Here is a 22,578-nt window from a genome sequence, read left to right on the forward strand (position 1 = left end):
TGGTCCACCACCCAAAGGACATCCAACCAACTTGACAACTGTGGGAAGCTTTGGTGTCAACATGGGCCAACATCCCTGTGGAAAGCATTCGACACCTTGTAGAGTCCATGCCCCAGCAAATTGAGGCAGTTCTGAGGGCAAAATGGGTGCAACTCAATATTAGGAAGTTGTTCCTAATGTTTAGCATACATTTAGGAAAGCAATGTCACATAACTAGTATTTCTAAAGGAGTAAAAAACATTTACAGGGGGCTGGGTTAAGGTCAGTTGTGGCATGTTCAGGACATGGTACTAAATGAATGAAACCGCTGGTATCAACATTTCAGCGGCTTGTGTGTTTTCATCATCCACCTGCCAGACTGATTGATCAAAAAGCTCCCAGGCCCAGCAGCTGTCTCAAGCATCAAGGTCAGTGATTGGAAGGTCTCTTGCTGGGACTCTGTCTGGCTACCATTCTGTCCATGGAGGAAATGAGCTAAGGGGAAATGCAACTCCTTTAATGAAGGTTTGGTTTCCTACACAGAACAATGGAGAAATGTGTTTTCTGTCTGTTTGAAGTGCTGTGACAAGCCCCCAGAGGTCAGCTATAGTTTCAACCTATAGATCTAGTACACATTTACAAGACATGGACAAACAGAAGAAAGGAACGATGTTGAGGGCATTTATTTTTCATCGACACATTAGTAACCTATTTCTTACAGAGTGAACATTGTTTTCTATATGTACAGCACCAATACACCCAATGGATAAAGTAGAGAGTTAACGAGCAGATGTGTTCCCTAAAAAAGGCCAGAATGGGATCATGTGCCAAAACAGAATATACAAATATTACAAAACATTGTGGTAAAGGGAGCAAGACATTTCAGAATGGCTACAATCCATAACAAAATCATCTGATTTCTCCACTTAGCATAGCTAACAAAATGTCAGGGAGGGGAAAAACAAAGGCATGCTCACCAAGGGCTGTACAGTGTTTTACACAAGGAAAATCTGTGAACACCTGTTCCAAAAACTGTCTCTGGCAATTTGAGAAACAAGTGAGAAAGCTAAAAATGGATAAATTTACCAACCATTAAAAATCATTATAGGGTTGGTTGTACATGACACGTTTCTCAATCAATTCAACTTCATAGTATAATGGTCTTCATAGTTACTCAACTGAAATGGCAAATACTCCTCAAAAGAAAGGTAGGGAATGCAGTACCATTGAAGACCCAAAAACACATAACAGGTGAAAATTAATACAAAGAACAGAAGGGTAATTTAGGATGTGAGGAGAGTTTTTAAAATCAGGAAGTGTGTGATATAATGGAACTATCTACTATACCATAAAAGTGGCAGCGGTGATAATATGTGCAGAAGTACAGGACATCTCAGATGTACTGTAGATACTGTATCCTTCTGGAAGTTCAGTCCAATCACAGAGACCCTTTTTTAAAAGCTATACCAACTCAAATACTCACCTTCTGAAGGCTCCATATTTGTGCGAAAGAATACAATTACACAAATCAGAGTACTTATTAAACATCATATCCAATGGTTCTTTGTGGTTCTTGTCATACAAAAGTGCTTCCGAAAAATAAGACTGCACTTAGATACTGATAAATACTGATTCAGACATTGTGTCCAATGTGTACAGTGCACATTTACCTCAGAGTGAAAATAACCAACTCAATTGAATGTCCTTCCCATCTGCTTTCCAATCAATACGATGACTGACAAAATCACTACAAATGACAGATGATACTAAGTATGGAATGTGAAGTGATACAAAACACATATCAATACAGCCCAACGTATCATTATGTAGAAGATGAGAACAATTTCCAAATGGAAGTCAAAAGTTGATCATTTTAATTGTTTTGGGGGTTCCAACTGAATAACAGTTGTACAAAAACAGAATTACCTTTGTTCAAAGTTTGTACAGTCAAAGTTAAACCGGAAAAACAAATGTTCCCTACCTGGAAACAGTAAACAATGCATGGTCGTTTTGGTAAACCTTCCGGCTGTGGTTGCATCCTCGGTGGGCAGTTGTGGGAGTCTTTATTTGCTGGTGCCTATGTCGAGAGGCACTGGAGGGCACTGTGTTTTCAGTTAGCCTACTTGACGCGGTGGGGGTCAGGCATCCCGAATAGTATTAGCAGGGGGACTCCTGTAGAGGTACTTCCAGATAGCGTAGTAGTGCACGGCTGCAGCCAGCGCCACAAACACGTGCCAGATGGCATGGGCAAACGGGATGACCCCGTCCGACTTGAAGAAGATCACGCCCAGGCAATAGATGAGTCCCCCACAGGCCAACTCGAACAGTCCATCCGTGTTGTTCTGTGGAAAATTTCGGGAAAATCTCATGTAAAGGACTAGAATATTATTCTCCAAGGTTCAGCATATAGTACAGTAATACAAACCCTTTGGAGTCTGAGTGAACTACCACAAGAAGTCCACAAGGGGGCATAGGAAGCTGAACAACAGATATTCTGCTGCTCATATAGCGCAGGGATATTCAACTCTCACCCTACGAGGTCCGGAGCCTGCTGGTTTTCTGTCCTACCTAATAATTAATTGCACACAGCTGGTGTCCCAGGTCTAAATCAGTCCCTGATTAGAGGGAAATAATACAAAAATGCAGTGGGACTGGCTTCAAGGTCCAGAGTTGAGTTTGGGGGATATTGTGGTACACAAGTGAAGGGTGCTGATGGAGGCTGTGATCACTACGCCTTGGTGATGGATGCTACTGATAATGTATAGTATGTCGCTAATACACACATTAACAAATTCATTAACTTGATGTTTTTGCAAGAATACCTGATGACGGTAGGCATTACAACGGTGCAAAACGATAGAGCACCTTAGAACAACTCCACCTCTTTTCAACCTCATTTTCACTATCTCCAGCACAACTCCACCACTTTTCAACCTCATTTTCACTATCTCCAGTGTCAACGGCCCATTTCTACGTTTTATAGAAAAAATGAAGCGAAAAGTTCCACCCGATGACATCATCAAAAGTTGAACCATTTTAAAAACAATGATTTTCAAACACTATGAGATTGACGGAGACGTGGGGAGCAAGAAAATACCCTCCCTGGGGCAAGAAACTCATTGCAGGTTTTGAAAATCAGTTTTTCCCTTTTAATCCTACCTTGTGGGGTCGCAGAGAAGCATTTTTTAACCACAGATCATAGAAATGCGCTGTTTTCACATATGTAGACCCTGGTTTGGTGGAATTGACAGATTCCAGATTTTCTAGGGCCATTTTAATTAAGTTATGTAAAATCGGTCATGTTTAATGCGTCTGCCAGATAGCGCGAAACAGTGTCAAAGCAAACAGTAAGCAGCAGATGCAAATGTAAGCATCACTGCCACTACCGCTGTGAGTGTGGGTGGTGGCTGAGTAAGGAGATTACAGCAGAAAGTCAATATGTAAAACTGAGTACGTTACCATTGATGTCACAACCAACGCAGGGAAAAAACCCATAGTCAAATAGAAGGCGAGCTCAACAACTTTATACCTAGAACAAAAAAAACACACAATATTCTATATAAAAAAAGACCTACTTTATCACCAGAAAAACTACAAAATTGAGAACAAAAGTGATGATGGTTAGCAGATATAACAATGGCCCTGTTCATCAGCTTCATTGTTATAAGATTCATTGAGACTGTAGCCTGGACATATGCAAAAAAGGCACCATTAAAATGCAGAAAGGTTATTATACTGACTTTTCGTGGTAGTTGAAGACGTATATTGTTCCTGCAGCAGCCATTAGCCATACAAACCAACGCATGTGAACTGCGAGTGGGCCAAGCTCACGAAGATTCAACCTGGCAGGAGAGAAAGATGATGTTCATTCCACACTTTAGCCTAGGGAAACATACCAACTACATGATCCTCATCACATACATGAGTTCATTTTGAATTACTTGTGTAACCCCGGTTCTATGAGAATACCAGTGACATGTGTCACTTACGGGATATGCCTAAGGGTCGGGTCACAGGCTCCAATTATCCAATCACACAGCGTCTGTTGAAGACAGACTGGCGAATGAGGTGTGCCCCTCTCCTCCATAAAGGGAGCCACTCGCCAGCCAACTGGTCATTTTCAATCATGCCTCTAGTCCTTGCGCTCTTGCGAAAAGTGGTGACACATCTCACTCACAAGTAACCCAAAGTTTTATTTCTTATACTTGTTTCGATGTGTCACTTATGGGATATGGTCAACTCCCATAACACAGACAGGCTCTCTGAAGCCAGGGTAGCTCCAACAGCATCACCCCTCAGAGGCTCCGACACCACGAAGGTGCAGTGACATCCAGTCGGTGAAGACCACAAACATATGAGGGGTGGCACAACACGCTAATAGCACAAATCTCCCCTAAGGAGATGCCTTAGACCAGTGCCCAAGAGGTAGCCATATCTCTAGTGGAATGAGCCCTTCCGGGCTGTAACCTTGCTATTATATTTTCCAATACCATAGCCTACACTATCTCAATATAGCCGTTAACAATGTAGGGGCGTGCCCCCCAAAAACCGCAGAGGTTGGCTGCCAGTGAGTGCAGCCCGCTTATTCGTTTTACAGGCATAGGGCAGACGGTAAAGCGGGTTAGAAAGAGAAGTATAACATCCGTCGAGGTCTGTGTGACAGGCGAGATAGCAGTCAACTGGACGTTTGGAGATCTTCCCTCGGTCCAAAAAAAAGTCCTGCAATGAAGCATACGGAGCATTTAAGGAATCATCTGTGTAGGTTACACCACTTCTCCAAAAAAACGCATGGTCTGTTTCTCCAAACAATGGGCATGTAAGTGGGGCACTGGCACTCTGGATTGTGAAAGATCTTGCGTGGCCGGCTTGTCGCATTCAGATTTATCCTCCCACGGGCTATGCTCAGAGGGTCACGGCTACAGGGTGAGGGTGCAAATCTTTCCGTATGTTAGGGTCTGTGGAACCCTGCATAACGGTGGCTACCAGGACTGGTTATAGAGCAGGAGAGTGGTCTCCGCTAACCAGGGTGCACCTGGTCATTGCGGGGGTCGAAGATCAGGGATAAGCCTGTTACCTCGCTCTGCTTAGAGTGGGGGTGTCAGGCCTAGGAGAGAGAAAAAGCATAGGGCATTACCCTTGAGAGGGTGTGCCATTGCTTCCACCCCTAGTGGTGCCATTATAGGGTTGACGCTTCTAACAGTGTCTTCTCGAGTCAGTCTGGATAGATGGGGAGGCCGGGTTCTCAGGGACTGGTTTAAAGTGCCAGCACGCAAGTGTCATACTCACCCCGGGGCATAATAACCCCACTGGGGGGAGAGCAAAGAGTGTCCCAGTTAACTAGGATATCTAGGATACCTCGTAATGGGTTGAAGGCATAGGAGCATGAATGTTTCTTGCAAAACCTGCTTGATCCTCTTGGACTGCAGGTGGCAATAGGTATGGCTATACCGTGTCCCGGAGCGGGGTTCTTTGCGCGAGAGAGACCGGCCAATGGAATGACTAACAAGGGCAACCCTGTAGCCGAAAGAAGGAAACATGATGGTTACCCAGATCCTAATCCTAAGCAATAGATCAGCTACAGGTAACTGCCAAAATAAAGGAAACACTTGAGAAAATTAGGTATACAAAGTATATTGAAATCAGGTGCTTCCACACAGGTGTGGTTCCTGAGTTAATTAAGCAATTAACATCCCATCATGCTCATGTATAAAAATGCCCAGTTGCCCATTAGTTCATTGTCTTTGAAAGAGGGGTCTCAAAGAAGCATAGGGGGTTTAAAGCGTGTGTGTGTGTGTGTGTGTGAGCGAGCCACCAGATCTCCACCCAATATGGGAGATTCTGGAGTGGCGCCTGAGACCGTGGTTTCCACCACCATTAAAGCCTCTCGTGGAAGAATTGTGTCGCATCCCTTCAGTTCCAGACACTTGCAGAAACTATGCCAAGGCACATTGAAGCTGTTCTGGCGGCTCGTGGTGGCCCAACGCCCTATTAAGACCCTTTATGTTGGTGTTTCCTTTATTTTGGCAGTTGCCTGTATGTGTCTGGTCTGTTTTGGCCCTACACCGGAAGGGAGGGTTAGAATGAGCGAAGATCTCCTCAGCCGCTCGTTCAGAAAGCAAAGGTGGAGCTGACCTAATCTCAAATCTGCAAACCAAGCGCAGGTAAGAACGGGACAAGGGAAAAAAAACGCCAGAGCGTGTTGGACTTGGTGTACCAGATTGCTGTCTGGGGCCCAGCAAAGGTAACCATTTCCCCCCTCTTATTTTTGGAATACTGTACTACTGACTGTCCTATAGCTCAACAAAAATAGTTTTCTATCAATAGAGCTAAGTTGCCATAAAATTGCCCCAAAAAAAGACTGTGGTTCTTAAAGTGAACCCCAGAAACCCGATTTCCTGTTTGTCGCTATGAAAACAGAGCAAGGTGCAAGGTTTCTCCCCTGCCCTGCTCAGTTCGTGATGGCGCCTCCTGGTGGTAGTACCGAGGAGGTGCCCACATGAGCCTGTTTTTACTGTGTTGCTAGTGCAAAAGACAGAGGCAACAATGCCGTAAGGCAAGGAAAAATAAGGAAGCCATGGTATAATAGCAAAAGGCAACCTGTCATCCAGCTCCGTATGTCAGAAGAGATCGGCGGGAGAACGGACATGCTAACTTTTTCATCCCTGGCTAAAACCTGAGAAGGTGCCAAGCAGAGTCCAAGGGGGATGGCACTTGTGGTAAGAGTGCACATCCTCCATCTCCCATGTGAGCAATGTCACGAAAGTGCGCTGTTGCAAAAGGGAATAGTGTATACATATTCTTATTTTTTTTTACAGATGTGCCTCACCACTGTCACGCGAGGGACAGCTTACGTTAAACCCAAGAGAGAGGCCGTAGGCTTTGCACACTGTCCTCCTCTGCCACTTAGGGCTGTGACCTAGTTTGACTGGCACTTCTTGCCCCCCTTAGGGGGGGTAGGAGGGCGGAACCTTGCTGAGGCCGCAGAAAAGGATTGTTTGGCTTCAGGTTTGCCTTGATTCAAGGGCTTAGCCTGGGTATTGGCAGTCTGCTGTATCGCTGGGGTTTAGGGCCCCTAAGGCCAGCTTGCTGCCCTGTCCTAAGACGAGTTGCAGTGACCAACGGGCTGCCAAAGGGCCTGGTTTGCGGGGCAGGCAGAAGTTGAAGGTTTCACCTTCTTCCATACACGTTGCACTTCTGCTACATGGCGGTGACAGCGGGCCGAACAACTCCTTGGGTATCACAGGGGCATCAGGAGGTCCACTTTTTCTTTGTCTGTCAAGCTGGATAAGCTTAGCCAAAGAGCCCATTCTCCCACCACCGCCAGACTCATAATATGACCACAGCCTTGGATGGCATTATGGGAGGCACAGAGGTTTAGATCTGTAGCCATACAGATCTCATCCCAAGAAACTGGATTCAGAGTACCTGAATCCAGTTGCTTCCCCCACATCCTCCTGTAACTCTCTGTATGTCTTATGGAAAATGGAGGCAATAAAGTGATCCATCTTTCCAGGGAGGGAAGTGCCAGTAGTGCTAGCAGCACAGAGTGTGGGGTGGAGGTGGTCAGCCAGTGACGGCTCCACCTTGGGAGGGAAAACCAGATCATACATGTCCTTGCTAGGGAACCCCGATTCAGGATGCTGCTGGTTAGGGGCTTATTCCATGAGCTCCTAGCCTCTCTTAGGCAGGCTGTCACCGTGGGAAGCAGTTTCTTAGCAGGGCCATGCGAGATAGGAGTATTTTTTCAGAGCTGGCCAATCGATACAGACATCGGGACTTGAGCTACTACTAAGCTATATGGAATTATTTTAAAGAAGGTCATACCAAGGATCATTTTGCTATTTGATTTGGAATTGTAAGACCCCTTTAGTTATCAAAAAATATATAAAAAAATGTATTTAATTAAAAATTATTTTGGGCCTTACTGCTATTGGCCCATACAAACGCATTGACTACATGGTACAACAGATAGTCCCAGATAAATGTATTTAACCCCTTATTTTTGGCACTAAACAGTCTCCATATACAGTGCATTCAGAAAGTATTCAGAACCCTTCACTTTTTCCACTTTGTTACGTTACAGCCTTATTCTAAAATTGATTAAATAGTCCCCCCCTCACCAACTACACACAATACCCCACAATGACAAAGCAAAAACAGGTTCAGAAAATGTTAGCAAATATATTAAAAATACAAAACTGAAATCTAACATTTACGTAAGTATTCAGACCATGTACTCAGTACTTTGGCAGCGATTACAGCCTTCTTGGGTATGACGATACAAGCTTGGCACACCTGTGTTTGGGGAGTGTCTCCCATTCTTATCCGTAGAGCCTCAAGCTCTGTCAGGTTGGATGGGGAGCGTCGCTGCAGAACTATTTTCAGGTCTCTCCAGAGATGTTAGATCGGGTTCAAGTCCGGGCTCTGGCTGGCCCACTCAAGGACATTCAGAGCATTGTCTTGAAGCCACTCCTGCGTTGTCTTGGCTGTGTGCTTAGGGTCATTGTCCTGCTGGAAGGTGAACCTTTGCCCTTGTCTGAGGTCCTAACCTGCTCCAGAGCACTTTTCATCAAGGATCTCTCTGTACTTTGCTCCAATCATCTTTCCCTCAATCTTGACTAGTCTCCCAGTCCCTGCCGCTAAAAAACATCCCCACAGCATGATGCTGCCACCACCATGCTTCATCGTAGGGATGGTGCCAGGTTTCCTCCAGACATGACACTTGGCATTCAGGCCAAAGAGTTCAATTTTGGTTTCATCAGACGAGAGAATCTTATTTCTCATGTTCTGAGTCCTTTACGAGCTTTTTTGCAAACAGTCATGTGCCTTTTACTGAGGAGTTGCTTCCGTCTGGCCACTCAACCATAAATGCCTAATTGGTGGTGCTGCAGAGATGGTTATCCTTCTGGAAGGTTGTCACATCTCCACATAGGAACTCTGGAGCTCTGTCAGAGTGACCATCAGGACCTTGGTCACCTCCCTGACCAAGGCCCTTCTCCCCCGATTGCTCAGTTTGGCTGGGAGGCCATCTCTAGGAAGAGTCACGGTGGACTCCAATCAAGTTGTAGAAACATCTCAAGGATGATCAATGGAAACAGGATGCACCTGAGCTCAATTTTGAGTCTCATAGCAAAGGGTCTGAATACTTATGTAAATAAGGTATTATTATTTTTTTTTTATATATACATTTGCAAGCATTTCGAAAAAAAAGAGTTCTCTTTGTCATTCAATTTTTTTTTTAACTAGGCAAGTCAGTTAAGAACCTGGACGACTCTGGGCCAATTGTGCGCTGCCTTATGGGACTACCAATCACAGCCGATTGTGATACAGACTGGATTCTAACCAGGGTATCTGTAGTGACGCCTCTAGCACTGAGATGCAGTGTCTTAGACTGCTGCGCCACTCAGGAGCCCATTATGGGGTATTGTGTGTAGCTTGATGAGGATTTTTATTTTATTTAATCCATTTTAGAATAAGGCTGTAACGTAACAAAATGTGGAAAAAGAGTGAACACTTTTCGAATGCACTGTATATACACTACATGATCAAAAGTATGTGGACACCTGCTCGTCAAACATCTCATTCCAAAATCATGGGCATTAATATGGAGTTTGTCCACCTTTTACTGCTATAACAGCCTCCACTCTTCTGGGAATGATTTCCACTAGATGTTGGAACATTGCTGCGAGGACTTGCTTCCATTCAGCCACAAGAGCATTAGTGAGGTCTGGCACTGATGTTGGATGATTAGGCCTGGCTCGCTGTCGGCATTCCAATTCATCCCAAAGATGTTCAATGGGGCTGAGGTCAGGGCTCAAGTTCTTCAACACCGATCTCAACAAACCGTTTCTGTATAGATGTCGCTTTGTGCACAGGGGCATTGTCATGCTGTAACAGGAAAGGGCCTTCCCCAAACTGTTGCCACAAAATTGGGAGCACAGAATCTTCTAGAATGGCATTGTATGCTGTAGCGTTAAGATTTCCCTTCACTGGAACTAAGGGGCCCGAACCATGAAAAACAGCCCCAGACCATTATTCTTCCTCCACCAAACTTTAAAGTTGTCACTATGCATTCACTATGCCATGGAAACCCATTTCATGAAGCTCCCGACAAAGTTATTTTGCTGACATTGCTTCCAGTAGCAGTTTTGACTTCGGTAGTGAGTGTTGCAACAGAGGACAGACGATTTTTATGGTCTGCCACTTCAAGGCTGACCAGTTGTTTTTCCTAGATGTTTCCACTTCACAATAACAGCACTTCCAGTTGCTATTCAGTAAGGCCATTCTACTGCCAATGTTTGTCTATGGAGAGTGCATGGCTGTGTGGTCGATTTTATACACGTCAGCAAATTTGAAGGGGTGTCTACATACTTTTGTATATATAATTTACTTCCATACATTTTTCCGACTGCTACAGGAGACCCTCAGACGATTCTTGTGAGGCCTGTGGGCGTCCTAGAGCAAAACAACGGACATGTACGTTAGATTAGTGTGTAGCCCAAACTGTTCGGACGCTACAGACAGAAGTTGGCATATCGGCAGTACCGACTTCAAACGAGTCACAAGATGCTTGTGGAGGTCGTAGCCAATAATAGTTTGTAACCCAAACCGTTCGGACATTACAAACGAGAGAAGACCGATTTTCGGGATGTCTTATGGTCTGACAAACACTGCTCTAGCTCGGTCACCTTTCAACGCCGATGCGGAAGTGTTACGTCGGCGGATGCGATAGTTTGATACGCATCCTATGCACAAAAAAAACATCTCTAGCTTAAACTGACAGATTTTTATGGGGATATTTTTATTATGCAAATTCGATTTCCGCGGGGGTGAAGACATCAACATTTGGGTGTTAATACAAACGTGTAAAAGTAGATTTGAACCAGACAAGGGAAGAGAGCTAGCAATAGTAGTGTTGCTGGGAGTAAGGCTGGTGTGGTTAGCTTGCTTTGTAGCTAGCTAGCCAGGTTAGCTTAAGCATTGCGGCGGGAGCTAGACATGTGTTAGTGGTTTGTGAAAGCCTTACGGTGTGTGCTAACCTAGTTAGCCGACGCGAGGGCTAACCGAGTCTCAGTAGCTAGCCGTGTGGCACTATCTGAAAACCGGAGGCTGAACGAGTAGAAAGTGACTTCTACTCGAAGCAAAATTCTTTCGGTCAGTACTCAACACTATAGACAAGAGCTGAGGTTCTAAGTTCAGCAGCGTTAACCTCACGGTTCGCCTGAGAACAGTTCACTAGAAAGACAGGAATCTAGTTGTGCTGAGGAGAGATTTTAGTGAATGCGGTCACTTCCGCAAGGTAGATGCGAGAATGACCAGTTGGCGGGCGAGTGGCCACCTTTATGAAGGAGAGGGCTCAACTCATTCGCCACTGTCTCCAACAGACGATGTGTGATTGGATACTTCGACCTTGCGATCCGCCCCTTAAGTGCATTCCATAAGTGACATATGGAAATTGCTATTAGAAATAGAACTTACCATGTCATGGTGTGTAGGAGGCAGCGATGAAGAAATAGAACTTACCATGGTGTGTAGGAGGCAGCGATGAAGAAATAGATGACCACTCTATCACACATATGAAAGCAGTGCTCCACAGACCTAGAATCAAGACCAAGCATTCAGTATTTCTCTCTTTGGCTTTTCTTGTGTCTGCCCACTCATACCTAGTATGCAATTCAAATTATTATGTGCTGGGTGCTGTATAATATAACTCAGGTAGTCAGACCGGTTACTGTAATCAGACCTGGTAAGCTCTTGGCTTGGACATTCATTTTTGCCAACACATGGCTAACCTTTGTTTAACCAGCTAAACAGCTGCTCTTAGCGAAAATGAGTTTGGAGTTACCTTTCTAACTAATAGGCTATGAGTTTACACTTCCTCTTTCAATTATAATGTGGGGAGGTCAAAATAATCAAACAAATCTATTCATTTTAAAATGTTGATTACTTCTCCTTTCCATTCACCTGATGATTTTTATTGATTTATTTCACCTTTATTTAACCAGGTAGGCAAGTTGAGAACAAGTTCTCATTTACAATTACGACCTGGCCAAGATAAAGCAAAGCAGTTCGACACATACAACAACATGACAAGACATGTAAAACATTTTTTTTTAAAATTGCTAACTTATGATGGGGTCCCTGGGTCACCGTTTTGCCTGGGAGGGGGTGCCTTGGCAAGAAAAGGTTGAAGACTCCTGGTCTAGTGTGATAGAACATTCCTCTGCCTCCTCACCTCATGTGGCTCTTCTTCCAGGTGATGATGTGGAACACTGTGGAGACCAGGAAGAGGGCACACAGACCCATGCCGTACACCCAGGCTGTGATCTTCTCCCAGCGGTCGTCTGAGAGCCGGTGCAGCAGGGCCATGCCCACAACGGCTGGTACGATGAGGAGCTGCAGGGTACAGACAGAGGGAGACAGATTAACATCACCAACTGTTGAAAATTATCCTTGTAACATACACTCGGTGTAGTCTACATTGATAGTGTTTTTGGTCAAATGTGTTTTCTCCATAACCCTATCAACACCAGATAGGATTCTGTCAATAGAATTAAGCATGGGAAAAAGAGCAATTGAGGTCTGACATTTGAAAACCCATCTTTGAACAGTAGGCCTACACTTAGGGAAGGTGAACTCACCGCGTGAGTATAGCAGTTTGCAGCATGCTCATAGCAGGTGGGCTGGTAGCGGCAGTTAGCAGAGGCCCGCCTGTTCATGAACCTGAAACATACAGCAACATGCAGCAAGTGTTAGTGGGGCAGGTAGCGGGGAGGACTAGGGGCTGTTACAATGCTGGTGTTAGAGGTTATCCTGATTCAGGGCTGTTCCCACACTGTTTCTGGGTTGTTCATGCAACAGTATGCCATGCCAATTGAAGGAAGCAGGAAAATAACACGAGAAGACCAGAAACTGACATACAGTACATCTCAAAGAAAAATAGCATATAACTAACACAAGAAGGCCTACTGGTACATTCACATTTCAGTGATTGACCGATGAAAAAAAAAGAAAAGTTGTTTAGTTTCAGGTCATTTCCATGTAAAAGGACCCATCAGCACATAACATTTTGTTCCAAATGAAAGCTGAGTGATACATTTTTCAACCATTTTAAATCCCAAAAAATGTGGAATATGCAAAAGCTTTGATTTCTGGTCACCGAGATGAAAGTAGAGTTCAGTACAGTAGAGCACATGAGTAGAGTACCATATAATGTAATATACTCTTCTGGACTGAACTATGCTGTGCTGTATTGAACTATATACTCTACATGGCAGTACTATACCTTTAATTTACTGTAATGTCCAAACTTGTGAAACATAGACATCGATGATTGGTAGAGATTTGGTCAAGTATGGAGGCAGAGCTCATTAGGGTTAAATAGAAAATACATTTTGAATAATAGCCAGTGTGTAGAATAATACTCAAACATGCAAAGGAGAATATTACATTTTTCTACCTTTGTATAGGACACATCACCATGAAGAGAATGATATTCATAATTATACATTTCTGTATAATACAGACCCATGATGTCAATCTGTTACAGTCATACTGTTACCGGGTATTGATCCACTTCACTTAGTTCAATAACCAAAACAGATTTGTTCATTCTCAAGGTGTCATATCATAGCTGAAACCTAATTCTTAATGCAATCATCTTTGAATCTTAATTCGAAGTACTTATTTAGAGTTTTTGAAAAACGTGGTCACATAAAAAACTGAGGGAGATTTTACTGTCATTCTGATACCAAACCTGTTCCTCAAATAAGTATTTTTGTCAAATGTTCAGTGGCAATTATTAAAACTATACTTTTGCATATAGGTGTATGTTTTTTAAAACTTTGCAATCAATCGTTTTTGTTTGCCACACATTTTAAAGTGAGTCTCAGCGTCACTCTGATAACATGGAATTACCCTTCATCAAGGACATATACCCATTATTTACAATGCCATGATTGGACAATTATGGCGACTTGTTTTACCGGATTCCATCTACCTGTGCTATATCGTATTTCCTGGTGGTAAACATTGTAGCTAGTACGCTATAGTACTGCATGCTACAATAACAATGTTTCTGCTTCATTCATGGCTACAAAGAAACAATCCATCTAAGAATAAGGCTCAGTAAAATGCCAATAGCTAGGTTCACTTACGTTAACAAGACCACTTGCCTGAAAAAATGAACGTCAGCTATCTATCTATAGCTGAATTCATCATAATGCAAACATTGGATGATGTCTGCCACATTTTTAGCTAACCCACCTTTGAAGGCTGTTCACTCTCTTCATTTCAATGCCTTCACGCAAAACGAAGGGAGGAAATCACGAAGCAAGATTTAGCTAGCGAGCTATAGTCAAAAATAGGAAATCAGCAAGCTAGCCAAGTGGGAAATTAGAAAGCTAGCCAAAACAAGAGAACGTGAAGGCCCAGCTATCGTCATCAACTAATCAGTCATCTGTACACATAATAAGATACCCCCAGTCCAAATCAATACATCAAGACACTATTTTAGTATTTTCCTTAATACCATTGAGCTGCAAATATAAACTAGCTTCAATCGATTACATTAATACTATAATTTAGCAAAGACATATCCTCCTGACACTTGTGTCCCCTTGTAGACACCGGCGTTGTTCCCTTTTTCACGACTGAAATGTGTTTAGTTCATGCAAAGAGATTTTGAATGACGGATGCTTGAACCAATAATAGCACTAAAAGTGTGGGACGTCGTCCTATCAGACCAATCAAGCATCTGATGACAGTGTGGGTAGCTGGAGGAAGTCTCAAAATCGGCCCAACATGATAGACAGATGTAACAGTAGTAGTTACTTTTGTTTTTCAACCAGCGACCCTGAATATGGGTTTCCACTAGTTACTACAACCCTAAAGTTAAAACGCTTTATCGAAAAAATTCATGAGAACCAAAAGTAGCTTTTTGGTCTTAAATTAAGGTTCGGGTTGGGGATAAGGTTAGCAGTGTGGTTAATGTTAATGTTAGCGTTAGTTTTGAAATCAGATTTTAATTTCAAGATATAAATTGTATAAATTGCCGGGGTTTATGACTTTGTAGGTGTGGCAACTAGTGACGAAAACCTGAATATGCATAAAAAAATATTTTTGTATTCTGTTCAGTGTCGAATATCATGTCCTGTGTCATGAATGAATCATTTATTTTTCCAAATTCAGCCTTTTAGTATTGACTTTTTATCTCAGTGTCAATAAACTTGAGCAAATAAACTGATATTACATCATAGGCCTGTTTCAACAGATGCATACTTGCATGCAAAGAGATTAGTTCACAATGTTATCAGATGCAAACATGTCCCTATGGGTAATTGTGTTGTGCTGTATGTGGACAGGACACAAAACAATGTGCTGCTAGCCTATGTTGAATTGCACATCAGCAATGTATCTGATGAGCACTCTCTAACCCATAGAGTTACATAACAGTGACAGTAATGTAACTGGATCATTCAGGAACAGCATTAGATAACACAACACATAGCTGTTTACATAAGACTTTAAGTGCGATAATGAGTTTCAGACAGACAAATGCCTGCAGTTTTTTTTTCTCTTTGGACTATTACAACCAGAGTGAAACATAAGCCCATACTGACTCAACTTCAACACAGTGGCATTGCAAAATACTTTTCAGAACCATTAATAACCAGCACATTTATGCATGAGAAGATAACATTCCCAAATGTATCCATTTAAAATGTTTGCATTGGTAAACTCAGAATAAGATGTATAATCAACCCCTTAGAGAAAGATTTCACATGTTATATTTGGACAGACGGGTAAGCCTCTAAGTATGAATTCATCTCTCTGGTTTTATATGTTGTGATGCCAAAGGATTACAAAAGTAGCCCTAGCCTAATGTGTATTGTAGTTCATGAAAGTAAAATCCACTTTTTGCACAAGATCCTATCCCTAGGGTACACCATGCACCGGACAGTTCAAATGTGGTTTATCCAGCCCAGGAGGAGCTCATGGTTTACGAGCTGTGGAAGTACATCTGAGATGGTGGGTGGCAGGCAGGCAGGGTTTTTAAGAATGACATTAGCAGAGACAACGGGAGGATGCGAGCAGCCATATGTTAGGGTTTAGCGTTTCCTTGTTCTTGCTGCAAGGCTGCAGTTCCCCCATGGTGCCATGCTAACACCCCTAATGTGATACAGGACTGAGACATGGAGGTTGGCATTCTGTCATACAAACACAGGGTTTAGCAGCTCAGCATAGTGTCCCTGTGTTTCTAAATATGCTACAAAACAGTGTTTAGCTCATTCTATTTCTGACACTGTTACATGTTAGAGGCACATGCAGAGTTCATCCGTTACACCACTCTGCTCACAGTCAACAACCTGAAGACCAATTTCACTTACTCCACTAGCCACAATGGCAGTGCAAGTGGAAGTGCTCATGTTACAGAGGAAGTGCGGTTAAAGGTCCCTCAGGTCAGGTATTATGTTAAGCATCAGACAAGAATCACCCTCTGTGTTACAATATAGCTACACATACTGTAAAGGCGGTGTGTGACCTATTTTCATTGATTGCTTTTAAACACTCAAAGCTTGCCCAACAAAGCCCTCTGCCAGGATGTAAAAGCTCTCTACACCATGTAGATCAACAGAACTAAACAATGCTCCATACTGCCCAACAACAATGTACTGTACTGTACATGCACACAGCAGGCCATGCTGTTAATATGACATCTTTAGTGGCTACTGTAAGACAGACACTGGTGGGACTACCCACAGGATAACAGAGGCTTTGTGAAGACACGTGATGCCAGGGTTAAACAGCTCTGTAATTGGTTTACTGCTTCATGCTGGAATGCAGTACCTCTAAAAAGGGAAGACATGGGAATCCCAATACTGTGAATTACAATAGGCCGGAAACACCTCTAGGAAAAGCCACGGAATATTCCCATCCTCGCACTTAGAATAACAACAACGCTAATTCTGTCTGACAAAGATGACAAGAAATGTAAAGCTGTGATATTCAGATGCTTGATGAATCAATGTTGTCAATGTGAAAAGGCTAAACATCTAAATACATAGCTATGCCCTTCGAGGTTTCAGTAAAGAGATGGAAATAAAATGGCTGCTTTTTGCAATTCATGGCATGGTGGATATATTAGTGTATGTTATAGCCATGCTGTCAATGCCCATTTCAATCAATAAATCAAACTGCTGTAAAGTAAGTTAGAGCCTGTGTTGTGTCCCAGCCTCAACAGAGTTCAGAATTGATCTAGTAGCTAACAAGCTGAGTATGGTGTGTTCTTAACCTGTAAAGCACATTTCCCCCTGTAGCAAAGGATTACTGGTGTAGTGTCTGCTTAGAGGCATGACAGCCGGCCTGCACCCAGCTAATACATTGGTGCAACATTGCTCTTCACTGTTGACAAAAATACTGCAAGCATTTTCAGATATTTGGGACATTTGGATTTATGTTCACATTAGACCTTAGTGGCCCCATTGTCCTGCAACATGTTGCCTTTTCTAAATGGTACAATTATTTGTTCCCATACAGTATATTCTTAGACGGGATTCCGTGGTATTCTATCTTAGTGGTAATTATTTTTACATCTTAATACTCAGCAGAACAGGATCCTTTCAGATTGCTAGTTTCTCATCAGTTGGAATCTCTTGATTCCAGCTTTTGAGAAATACATTTTCCCAAGAGATCGTGTGATTCCCTAGTTGTTGATGCTGTTGTACTGTAATCTTCTGTTGGTACTGTAGGTGTTGATGCTGTTGTACTGTAATCTTCTGTTGGTACTGTAGGTGTTGATGCTGTTGTACTGTAATCTTCTGTTGGTACTGTAGGTGTTGTTGATGTACTGTAATCTTCTATTGGTACTGTAGGTGTTGATGTTGCTGTACTGTAATCTTCTGTTGGTACTGTAGGTGTTGATGTTGTACTGTAATCAAGCTATTGGAGCTGCTTTGCCAGGTGTGTCAGCTCAGGGCAAGGTGCATACATGTAGCGTTTCTAAGTATAAGGACTAAAACAGCTTAATTTGTTTATGCTCCAGGTAAGACGGCATGGGCAAAGCTATTTCGGTGTGTACAGGTGCTAGTTTTGGCAGTGACTACTACGGGTTTCCGTCACACCTTCGAGTGAATGTATGATTACTGGCGTTTAATTATATTACATGCAAGGGCTTAATTCAGTTTATAGCCTCAGCTTGCACTCTCTTTTAGAGATCCTAATTCAAGCAGATTGACTGAATAATTGGATAAGTGTTAGCCACAACCTCTGTCCCACAATATACTGTAGTCGTTCAATGGAGTCTGTGATGACCTAGTGAGTTTCGGGAGGGGAATGTATGGCCATGACAATCCATACCTGCGAGTCCTCATGAGGTCTGCATTGTGGATGCATTGTCCCCTTTCAGCATTAGGACAACAGGACAAAAGACAGACCCTCTCTAGCGTCTCATATACCTATAACACAGATGCCAAATGGAAACACTGCCAGTCAGAATAAAAGAGGAAACACATTGGAATCAGACCACATCAAGTCAAGGAATCTGTGCATAGATTTGGCTATTTAGTGAATCATATACTGCACATTAGGCAAAGTCAGGACTCAGGACCTACAGTAACAGCCCTGCATCACATCAATAAATATCTATAGGACTTTGCTCGTTTCCTGTGTACACTGCAGAGCTGCACTACATTATGACTGGTGTGGACTTGGGAATACAATGTTCCCATCGTATCTGTGTCACGAGAGATACAGGTTTATCCGGGCAATGCATGGTGTGCTCTCTGTATCACCAACAAGGGAAGTGCCCTGGGCAGTCTGGACCCTACAGTCAGGAAATAGCCATGCGTGAGCTGCGGACACCTTTATCAGTATTAGATACTGCAGCTCTTTATTGGAACAGTCCATGTAATATTTACATGCACTGATAGGATTCAGCAATTCTCAAAGTAAAACACTATTTAGAAAGTATGTTTATTTTTGCTTGATGATAGGAGTAGTCTGTATCAAGCGTCTGTAGTTTCATTATTCATAAGGGAACATTTGCACAGGAAGCTACTACTCATACAGGTAAATTATACAAAACAATAAGCACTTCAGAAAAAGTACACAGTATGCAACATTGATTGATTGATGTGTTACTCTGACCATTTGTATGTTCAATACAGCTTGTAATTAATGAGTTAACTGTATATAAACAGTTACATAGCATTTGTTAATATATTTATTTACATGTATCAACTTGTGTTGGCTGAATCAAGTCACATGTCTTGACATCAAAGGGTTAGCAGGTACATATCTGAAATTGGCTCCATAAATGACCTGTTTCTCATGGCGGGTGGGAGAGCGATTAAAGAAGCAAGTCTCAAAATAGCAGAATAATCTGGGCCTCACAGGTCATGACCATGGTTGGACAGCACTTGGCTGAACTGTGGTTGGTTACTTCATAGAGACTCAACACTGTCAAGTTATGTAATTGGCTAATGGCTACCTTAGTTTGCCTATAAACAATACGAGGAAATGTTGGGCAATCTCCTAATCTGAAAATGCCAGGGCACACTTTGTAATACACTCCTCCTGAGTCCTGATTGAGATAGGGCAACAAGTCTGTCATCGATGAAAACATTACACTAGCAGAGCATCATACAAATGTCTATCAAGTAACATTTGACAAAGTAGTGAAGCAAGATGACAATGAACGCTCACTGAGAGGGGACAGACCTGTCTCTCTTTAAAAATGAAAAATTATAACTGGTAATACTTTGTATCAAATTTAAACCCTGAGGCATTTTGTGATGTAATAAATAGTTGAGCTACGTGCAAAGATAAGGTTTGAAAACTGTAACCATTTTTCAGTCAATTGCATTTCCCTCTCATGTCGTGTAACACAAACCACTGTTAAGAGTACAGCTCCTGACTTCCATGTTGATTATCAGTTGTGACATTTCTTCTTTTAGAACAGGCTGTAGGCTTCTGTGATCCACCAGAGCTTTCTAAAAGACGGATTTCATGTGCATCAACACTGCACACACATGCCTCTCTCTTACCGTCTCAGACTGGTCTTCTGCAGGTCCAATCCTAGCATTGTCCTGGCCACCAGGGAAAAATACAGTCTAAAAAATAAAAGTAGAAACAGATTTTAAAAAACATGTATGTACAAAAGTTTATCCCGCTGCGATAATTCCAACGGGTGGTGGACTGAGTTATTCAGCACCACAGTAGTCCTTCTAGAATCTAGACCATGGTGCTCTTCTTCTCCCTGAAGTCTGGACTGGGCTGAGGCTCATATGAGGTGACCATATTGGTCTGGTCCCAGCGTTGATGTTGCGGAGAAGGGGTGGTCTGCTGCATTACCACCAGTCTGATGGGGGATTGGGTAGGCACAGGGTCCGGCGCGTATTCCTTGGTTGGATCCTTGCCCCGGCAGTCATACATTATACAAGATATCAGGAAAACCAGAAGCAAGATAACATAGCTGGCGATAAGGATGCAGAGGTTCAAAGTGACAGGATCAATCTCCGAGAAGTTTTCCTTAAAGCCCATGGTAGCTGCCTCATACTGTGCGGCCCACAGGCCCAGAAGAAACAGCTGGTGGATGGGACGGAGAATGGAAGACGGTCGCCTTCAGTGGAGCTGGAATCACTAAACTAGCAAGTGACAGCAGGGCTTTCTCTCTATCCTCGTCAATCTATCCTCGTCAATCTCCTCTCTCTCTCTCTCTCTCTCTCTCTCTCTCTCTCTGCCTCTCTCTCTCTCTCTCTCTTTCTCTCTCTCTCTCTCTCTCTCTCTCTCTCTCTCTCTCTCTCTCTCTCTCTCTCTCTCTCAGATCACAGTGGATATGTGGCTTTGTGGTAAAAATACTTTAATCCATGCCATTCCTCCAACCTTGAATTTCTGTGATCAATGATTAAAGCTGCTCTGTTTAATAACTTAAGCCTCAGTTGTAATTTCAACAACTGAATCTCGTATAGGATTCTGCCCTTTTAAAAAGGCCATTTTTGAAAGCCTGTGTTATATCACCAGAATCTGTTTATCAAGGGCATATTAATGTCGGAAACAGCACGGATTTAGAGAATTAACAGAAAAAGCAGGGTGGGGACGGACAGTCTGTCGTTAGTATGAACATGTGTATGACGCATTTATGAGTACTGTGTTCTGTGTGTCTGTCTCTCTGTGTGTTGTGTGTATGTGTTGTGTGTGTGTGTATGTGTGAATGTGTGTGTGTGTGTGTAATATTGTAATCTTAATCTTGATTGTGAGTGGGGATTGAGAGAGGGAGCCATCTGGCTAAATAGAGACCCGCGATAGCAACTTAAAAAGCTACTCAGATGTGAAAGAGGGGTCTTTGACTTTCATATTTTCAATGTTAAATATCAATGCAGGCATATTTATTGTGGTAAATATGTGTGATCAGTACTCTTCTGTTCACTTTGTGTAGCAGAGGATTGACACAGTCGTTGTAGGCTGCCACTGCACAGATATCAGAGGGCGGATTAACGGAATTGAAAGCGTTCCTATGAGGTCAATAATCTGTGCTGACGCATGTCAATTAAGGCAGTGCCATTTTTCAATTTCAAATACACATGCTCTGTGGAAGAGAAAACTTCCACCACAAGGACATTTCTTTACCATATATATTTACTGATATATTTTTACTGAGTGAAGCTAATGTTGTTCCTGTGGTATGGTTTTCATCCTTTTGCTTTCAAGCGAGAGGGTTAGATGAGCAGCAGAGGGCAGTCATCATCGTCAACATGAGCTGCGCAGTAGGAACAGCACCATCTATAGGATGATAATCTGAACTTTGACCCAGACTGCCATCACACACACACACACACACACACACACACACACACACACACACACACACACACACACACACACACACACACACACACACACACACACACACACACACACACAAAACACACACACACACACACACACACACTCCTGTGTCTGTCATGTATGGGGACAGGCAAACTGTAATGTTCTACTTGATGTTGTTGGCAATCAATATTTGTTTATTAGGCACTTCAATACAAAGAGATGAGATTTGATTGGTGCACTTTTATGAGTGCATACATGAGTTTCAGATTGTATTCTTGAACAAAGATAAAACCAGATAGATCCTATGTGAATTGATGAACTTCTAACAGCTCTGTTTTTAGAGTTCGTGTTCCTCTGGATCAACTGGTCATTTATCAGGATGATTGTCTACAATGGACAAGCCCCAAACAGATGACATGGGTTTTTAGAACAAAGGACAGAGCAGTTTTAATTCGAAAAAGTAAGAATTTCTTTGAAAAAGAGGTTTAGTTAAGATTCACTGTTACTTCATAGCAGAACTGGAATTTCATGCCTTTAATACGTTTTTAATGTTCTTGTGATCAATGTCAAAGGTTACAAAGATTTTTCATAGCCACACCAAAATGTCATGATCTAACTGTCCATTTGGACATTGATTTAAACAAGAGGGTTATTTTGGCCTCTGAAAGACAATCAGCACAATATTTCATGAAAGCTTATGAAGAAGACTAATGCCTTCTCTGTCTTTGAGTAAAAAGTCCTCATTGAGCAACCATGTCCTCTGACAGTCCT

General features: G+C 42.7%; 1 protein-coding gene across 3 annotated transcripts; it reads right to left on the reverse strand.

Moving 5' to 3' along the window:
- Positions 1-646: 646 nt before the first annotated feature.
- LOC106606949 (monocyte to macrophage differentiation factor) lies at positions 647-20,612 on the reverse strand. 3 transcript variants are annotated; one of them, XM_045720256.1, is made up of 8 exons: positions 20,025-20,611; positions 18,337-18,434; positions 12,621-12,702; positions 12,215-12,375; positions 11,503-11,577; positions 3,720-3,821; positions 3,439-3,508; positions 647-2,321 (listed from the first exon to the last, which is right to left on the reverse strand). In XM_045720256.1, the coding sequence occupies exons 2-8, from the start codon at positions 18,348-18,350 to the stop codon at positions 2,118-2,120; spliced, it is 708 nt and encodes a 235-aa protein (XP_045576212.1). In that variant the 5' UTR covers positions 18,351-18,434; positions 20,025-20,611; the 3' UTR covers positions 647-2,117. The 3 variants fall into 3 exon arrangements, with proteins under 3 accessions (XP_045576212.1, XP_045576210.1, XP_045576211.1); XM_045720254.1 differs by lacking the exon at positions 18,337-18,434 and having other exon boundaries at positions 20,025-20,612; XM_045720255.1 differs by lacking the exons at positions 18,337-18,434; positions 20,025-20,611 and adding an exon at positions 14,245-14,656.
- Between the last annotated feature and the right edge of the window lie 1,966 nt (positions 20,613-22,578).

This window comes from Salmo salar, chromosome ssa06 (genome assembly GCF_905237065.1).
Source record: "Salmo salar chromosome ssa06, Ssal_v3.1, whole genome shotgun sequence".
Taxonomy (NCBI): domain Eukaryota; kingdom Metazoa; phylum Chordata; class Actinopteri; order Salmoniformes; family Salmonidae; genus Salmo; species Salmo salar.

What these genes read in the sequence shown, in the direction of transcription:
- LOC106606949 (XM_045720254.1), bottom strand. Translation starts at nt 20,062, where the DNA reads ATGCTAGGATTGGACCTGCAGAAGACCAGTCTGAGACG. An exon ending in TGGAAGAAGAGCCACATGAG is followed by an intron (nt 11,578 to 12,214) that starts GTGAGGAGGCAG and finishes TCTTGATTCTAG; the next exon opens with GTCTGTGGAGCACTGCTTTC. An exon ending in GTCTTCAACTACCACGAAAA is followed by an intron (nt 3,509 to 3,719) that starts GTCAGTATAATA and finishes TTTTTGTTCTAG; the next exon opens with GTATAAAGTTGTTGAGCTCG.